Raw genomic sequence first — 7,475 nt, 5'->3', positions numbered from 1 at the left:
AATTAATAAATTACTTTAAATAAAAATTAAACATGTGAAGAAACAATAAGTTACCCCGGGCAGATTACGGATAATCTGGGGGTTAAATAGATGTTTCCCACGAGGGGTTAGACCCGGCAAAGATGGTTCTTCTGATAACCTGCAAAACAGACACCGTGAGCTCGTCACTGAGAAGGGGGGGGGGTACCTCCTTGTGACCACCCTCCGGCGTGAGAATCAGACTAGATTGCTCTTGAATATAAGTGTATATTAAGAGATTGCTAGAGCAGATATCAGGTATAAGATGTAAGATACAAGATAAGATGAGATGATCATACCATTTGGGGTATTTATAGCCGAAGGTAGGTTTCCAAGAGGGTATAGCCGGTTGAATAGTATTCCTGTTCTACCAACTGTGGCCTACGCACGCGCCATGTTGGTAGTTGGTGGGTAGGCAGCGGCTGACAGTGACCAGGCCTGCTATGTACTATTCCTTTTCCACCAACTGCAGGCTATGCACGTGGTATGACAGGAGTTGGTGAGTAGGTAGCGGCTAATAGTGACATACAGTACAAGAGCATGCTGCTCGCCATACTGTTGTCAATGGGCTGTCGTATCTCTGGTCAGATCTTTTGCCCATACCTCGTCAGGTACAGTACAAAAGATCTTCCAGTATCGTACGGACTGGCTCATTTGGGCGGGCGTATTCCCCCTCCCGCCTTTGTGCGGGATTGTTCCCGGCTTTGCTCATTCCTTCAGGTGACTACTGAATTATTGAGAGCTAAGTGCCTTGTGCGTGTAGCCTTGCTGCGCGGGTGGCCTTCCCTAATGGCTTGTATCCGCAGCTGCGGGAACAGGCGGAGTACTTCACCATTGGGAGGCATTTCCTGCGGGAACAGCTTGCGTACTGCGCGTAAGGACGTCACGTCTCTGAGCATGGTGGGTCCTGCGGATCCAGTTGGTTTCTGCGCAGACGTCTCTCTTTAAGGTGAGTCATGTGGGTCCAACTGGGCTCTGCTAGGACCTACCTCTTCAACATGCAATATATGCTAAGTCAAATCTCGCATTTATGGTTTAAGATACGTACATTAAAGGGAAAAATAACCCAATTCCAATATACTTTAATGATTTTACCCATTTAATTTTGTAATTTTGTTGTGAAATAAATACACTTCTGCCATCTCACTCAACACATATTTATTATCTGGCTTTACATATAAACAAACTTATAGCTACCAACTATTCAAACACTCCCCCACCCAATATTATTATCATTATCAATCATAAACCTTCATGTATTCGTTAAACGACGCCGTTCTGGCGTTGTTCTTGCTGCTGTTATCTCTACCGTTAATGTGCTTCGGCATTCGTTATTTTCCGGTGACCGGAGATACTTCACTTTCAGGATCCGATGTTTTGTCCGGGTTTACGGAAGCACCCGAGTACCGTAACGGCGTTGGCTGCTCACGTGACGTCATCCACGTCGCAATGACGATCGATTTGGAGTATCTACGTGGCTCAATTGCGGCCGTACACTCCGTCCTCCGCCACGCGTCATGTCCGGAAAACGTGTTTCTCCACTTCATTGCGGCGGAGTTCGACCCGGCTAGCCCACGGGACTTGACCCGACTCGTGAGATCCGTTTTCACGTCGCTTAGCTTTAAAGTGTATATCTTTCGTGAAGACACGGTTATTAATTTGATATCGTCTTCGGTTCGGGTCGCCCTCGAGAACCCGTTAAACTACGCCCGAAATTATTTGGGCGATATGCTTGACCCGGGTGTGGACCGGGTCATTTACCTGGATTCGGATATCGTCGTGGTGGACGATATCCGAAAGCTATGGAAGATTACATTGCAGCATAACCGGGTCATTGGAGCTCCGGAATATTGCCACACTAATTTTACAAAATATTTCACCGAGAGCTTCTGGAATGACCCGGTTATGCCACAAGTATTCGTGGGAAAAACCCCGTGTTACTTTAACACGGGGGTCATGGTAATGGATATGAAGAGTTGGCGCAAAGGGGGTTTCCGTAAAAAGATTGAAAATTGGATGGAGATCCAGAAGAAAACAAGAATTTATGAATTGGGCTCGTTGCCGCCGTTTTTACTAGTATTCGGCGGCAACATTGAGCCCATTGATCACCGCTGGAACCAGCATGGGCTCGGCGGTGACAATGTGAAGGGTAGTTGTCGCTCTCTACACCCGGGTCCTGTTAGTTTGTTGCATTGGAGTGGTAAAGGGAAACCTTGGGTGCGGCTAGATGAGAAGAGGCCGTGTCCGTTGGATCATTCGTGGGAGCCGTACGATCTTTATAAGCGTAATCATGGGCGTAGGCAATCAGCCGTTGGATCTTTGGTGTTGGATGGGTATTCTGATTTGTTATTATTTGATTAAATGAAATTTGGGGGATACTTTTTGTGTAAGGTTATGATATCTAGGGAGCATTGATATTCTTTAACAGCTGTCTACAGAAATTGTAGGAGTTTGAATTTGATTGGGTGGATTAGTGCAAGTGCATTTTGGTCATGTGAATTACAAGGAATATTCATATAAATTTGTTTAATACCTTCTTACTTGTATTATGTTTATATTAATGTTATATGTTAATGGGCTTTAGCTCAATTGATATGGAGGGGAAAGTGAAGATTTTTGGCTAAGATTGCAAAGTCTTAAGTCTGAATCCGATTCAAACAGGTTTTATCGCATTGGGTCTCCGAGTGGCAAGTTTTTTTAGGAACATGAGATGGTGGGCTTAGGCTACCTAACGTTGTGTGCGATCTAGGGTATTTAGAGTCATCGTTTGTCACTGGGTTACCCTAGATAGCCAGACTTAGTTAGCTTTTCGAAAAAAATAAAAATAAAAAATGCTATATATAAATAAGTAAAAAAGGGGCATACCCATTGTTAGGGGACATTTAATCTCTAGAGTGATCTTGACAAGTATTCTGGCAGCTGTGATTTCTAACAGGCTTCAGTATCTTGAACTAACCGATTATAAGTTGTATTTAATTTTTGTTTGCAGATTACTCAAGTGTATAACAGCTTACAACGGCTAATATTGTGACACCCCGCACTTTCACGTTAACACTGTTAACCCAAACTCTGTTATCTTACACGTCATGCATAACATTTATATGAGTCAATAAAGAGTCACACATGAATCCGTCAGTATGTGTTGGTGATTAATGTTGAATCAGATATGCTTAAATAATTCGGATATAATGTTACATGCTAGATGATTTTATGTGTTACACGATTTAGTACGTTATGCTCGCTTAACAAGCTATTAATTATTATATAAAAATAATACCTCAAGCATATGTTTATAATATTATATATGTGAAATTTCATGCTAAATGATTATGTGTTTAGTTTATAGCTTTTTTTACGAAATTGCGATCGATTGCGCGTGCTTTGTACGGTTTCGGCTTTTATAAAATAGTTTTATCAAAGATAACAACGAGACTTTATTTTTACTAATTTGGGTTAGTATTTTAGTCATAATGAGCTTTAGCTCAATTGATATGGAGGGGAAAGTGAAGATTTTTGCTATGATTGCAGGGTCTTAAGTCTGAATCCGATTCAAACAGGTTTTATCTCAGTAGGCCTTCGAGTGGCAAGTTTTTTCAGGAACATGAGATGGTGCGCTTAGGTTACCTAACGTTGTCTGCGATCAAGGGTATTTAGAGTCATTGTTTGTCATTGGGTTACCCTAGATAGCCAGACTTAGCTTTTCAAAAATAAAAATAAAAAAATGCTATATATAAATATGTAAAAAGGGGGCATACCCATTGTTAGGGGACATTTTATCTCTGGAGTGATCTTGATAAGTATTCCGGCAGCTGTGATTCCTAGCAGGCTTCAGTATCTTGAACTAACCGATTATAAGTTTGAAGAAACACTAATCGACACCGGGCAGATTACGGATAATCTGGGGTTTAAATAGATGTTTCCCACGAGGATGAGGTCCAGCAAAGAAAGTTGTTCTTCAGGTGACCTGCAAAACAGACACCGTAAGCTCGTCACTGAGAAGGGGGGGGGGTTCCTCCTTGTGACCACCCTCCGGCGTGAGAATCAGACTAGATTGCTCTGAATATAAGTGTATATTAAGAGATTGCTAGAGAAGATAAGATAATGAGATATAAGATAATGTCCTTACCATTCCAAGGTGTTGGAGTATTTATAACCGAAGGTAGGTTTCCAAGAAGGTACAGCCGGCTGAATAGTATTCCTGTTCTACCAACAGTGGGCTACGCACAAGCCATGCTGGTTGGTGGATAGGCTGCGGCCGATAATGACAAGGCCGGCTGTATACTGTTCCTTTATTGCTGGCTATGCACTGTTCCACCAACTGTAAGCTACGCACGTCCCACAGTGAGGGTTGGTGAGTAGGCAGCGGCTAATAGTGACAAACAGTACTAGAGGGTGCTCCTCCTCGTACTGTTGTCGGTGAGCTGTCACCCTGTGATTGGTTCATGGGCTGTTTTGGTCAGATCGTCTATTTTGCCCATACCTTGGCAGGTATAGTACAAAAGATCTTCCAGAAGCATACGGACTGGCTCATTTGGGCGGGAGTATTCCCGCCTTGCTCATTCCTTCAGGTGACATTACTGAAGTATCAAGAGTTAGTGCCTTGTGCGTGTAGCCTTGCTATTAGTGCGGGTAGCCTTCCCTGATGGCTTGTATCCGCAGCTGCGGGAACAAGCGGGGTACTTCACCATTGGGAGGCTTTCCCTGCGGGAACAGCTGGCGTATTGCGCGTAAGGTCTTCATCTCTGAGCATGGTGGGTCCTGCGGAAGCAGTTGGTCCTTGCGCAGACGTCCCTCTTCAAGGTGAGTCTTGCGGGTCCAGCTAGGCTCTGCTGGGACCTACCTCTTCAAGTCCCCCCAGTCCAATGTTCTTCTCAAGAATTACTAATAAGTGAGGTGAACTCTTGGACTTTAGCAAGGGGTTTTGAAAAGGGTTTTTAGTTTTAAGGTTTTTCGTGGGGATTCCTCCCGCGGTTTTCCTAATGCCACGCAGAAATTCCCGACTTTTCTGCTTGATCTTTGGGTATGATGCGGGTAGCTCAGTAACCTCCTCTCAAGTTAGGAGCGTTAAGTCCCACTTGTGTGGATTCTCCATGAGGTTTTGGTAGTTTTGAACATAGTGATCAATTATGTTAAAACCACCAATTCCATCTTGGAGTTTCAAACAATATAGTTCTCGACGTTCCCGCTATGCGGGGATGTTATTCCCGTTTCCGCAAGCATGGCCCAGAAGATCCTTCTTGGTTTCAATTCCCTGCGGAGCGCTAGGTATGTGAAGGGTTTTGCCTTGACACTGTACCCGCACTCGTCTTACGGTTACTTTACTTCCAAGGTATTCCTGGCGTCAATTCCCTGCGGGTGCTAAGTATGTGAAGGGTTTTGCCTTAACACTGTACCCGCACCTGTCTTATAGTTACTTGGTTGCCAAGGTAAGGGGTATTTTCCCGCTTACTTTTGAATCTTTTTGAAATTTTGAAATTCGAAGAGTTGGTGAAAGGATAAGAACAGTCCAAACTGTTGAAACGTCGTCCAACGGTTTCTTCTGACTGTGTCAGGACGTGCAGGAAGTTATGGCGACGTGACAGTATATGGTCATTCCAGGAGCTTTTTCAGGCGCGTGGGCGCGATTTTTCGGGCGCGTGGCCTCGAAATTAATGGCACGCATCCTTTCAACAGCTGTTGCCAGCTTGCTCATTGCCATGTGTCATAGTTTCATTGCACCTTCGGTTTCTCTCTCTTCCGCATTAAATTCATCGCATTAATTGCGATGAGTATATAAAGGGGGAGAGGGTTCTTTGCAATCCACACTTTCACTTCTCTTCATCTTCTAAACGATTTCCGGCGAATACTCACTATTCCGTCGAGCATTCTTCTGAAATCGTTTTTCTGTACCTCCAAACATGTCTTCTTTTGCCGAGGAGTCTGACGTGTTCGTCGAGAATCCGTCGTCCACTTCTGATAAGGACGACAAGAGCACTGCTGGCGAGTGCCAGTGCGCTCTTCCTACCGAGCTTTTTCAGTACGTCGTCCGGAAGTTCATGCTCGAGCCGTTCGAGCCTGAGTTTCCGGAGCCAGACCAGACGGTGTACGATGCCCCCAAGGGCAAGATAGGGGTGTACGCTGCATTCTTCGTCTATGGGAATCTCAGGTTCCCATTGACGAAGTTTGTATACCGTGTCTTGGAGAGGCACGGTGTGCATCTGACGGAGGTACACCCGATGGCGATCGCCAAGATCCGCCACTTTGAGTGGGTGTGCCTCGTTCTGGGCGTGGAGCCCCATGTTGACCGGTTGATGACCTTCTATTCTTGGAGGTGCATCCAGGGGTGGTACACCTTGGTCAATCGGATCAAGGGGTTGAAGATCTGCGCTACCGAGCGCAGTCTTCGGTCGTGGAAGCGTGAGTTTTTTTATATCTCCGCTCGCGTCGTCCCCCTTGCGATGACCTTTAAGAATGGGAGAGCCCTCCCCGCTCTTCACGCCCTCAACTACCAGGAGGCGGAGTGGTTCGCTAAGATCTCCCGGGTCCAGACTCCGGTATACCGCTTTGCGGAGTCTGGGATGGTGATGCTTGGGATGAGCCGGGTGTGGAAAGAGGCGTCACAAGTTCCCATCGTCCTCGAATACGGTTTGAACTCTGTCCCTTATGGTATGCTCTGTCTTCTTTGTTTATATAGGTTTGTCTTCTAACTGTTTTTCTTTTATTTCAGAGGGGAACGACTTGCAGTCTCTCCTGCAGCCGCGGGAGAGTGATGGTCCCGCTCGGATGGGTACTCGTGCTCTCGATGAGAACGAGTTGCCCATCTTGGAGCAAACGAGGGATCTGTTTGTGGAGGTCTACCCGCCAGGCCATCCTATTCTGAGCGCCACGCGGCCAGGTAAGGCGTTATTCAACCCTCGACCTCTCAATGCTGAAACCTCTGCTGGAATTCCTCTAATCTTGTCATCTTCTGATGAGGAATCCGCAGATGGTCCTCCGTTGGTGCGGAAGAAGAAGGCTGCCGACGGGAAGGGAAAGGCGAAGGTTGTCTCCACTGCCGATCCGGTGCCTCGGTCTGATTCAGAGACCGAGAGCGAGGAGGTGGCGGGGAACCCTGGTGGTGATAAGACCACTGCTCCGGAGGCTGAGACGACCGTCACCTCCGAGCAGCCCAGGACAATGACGGTGAGCGGCGTGAAGAGGCCGGCTCCATCGGGTTCGTCCCCGCCTGTTCGCACTTTTAGGCTCAAGAAAACCCGTAAGTACAAACTTCCTTTACTTTTTAACTTCATATATTTCCGCCATTATACTTATATCATCTTTGTGCAGGCGTGGATGCTATTACATTCCAGGGTGGAGCGGGGAGGAGCACCTCCGGACCCATGACATGTTACCTTATCAAATTATGAAATGTGGTATGCCAGAATTTCAAATGTAAAAATAAAACGGTTTTAATTTATTATTTTTTGTTTTGTTATGGA

General features: G+C 45.8%; 1 protein-coding gene across 1 annotated transcript; it reads left to right on the top strand.

Moving 5' to 3' along the window:
- The first annotated feature begins 1,263 nt into the window (after positions 1 to 1,263).
- LOC143600886 (putative galacturonosyltransferase-like 9) lies at positions 1,264 to 2,518 on the top strand. The gene has a single exon (XM_077078438.1). It carries the CDS (start codon positions 1,273 to 1,275, stop codon positions 2,377 to 2,379), a length of 1,107 nt encoding a protein of 368 aa, XP_076934553.1. The 5' UTR covers positions 1,264 to 1,272; the 3' UTR covers positions 2,380 to 2,518.
- Positions 2,519 to 7,475: the final 4,957 nt, after the last annotated feature.

This window comes from Bidens hawaiensis, unplaced genomic scaffold (assembly GCF_021521415.1).
Source record: "Bidens hawaiensis isolate Kalapana, Puna unplaced genomic scaffold, B.hawaiensis_p1.1 tig00055027_1, whole genome shotgun sequence".
NCBI lineage: Eukaryota > Viridiplantae > Streptophyta > Magnoliopsida > Asterales > Asteraceae > Bidens > Bidens hawaiensis.
The sequence above is the reverse complement of the archived record's forward strand: the minus strand, read 5'-3'. Positions and strand labels throughout refer to the sequence as shown.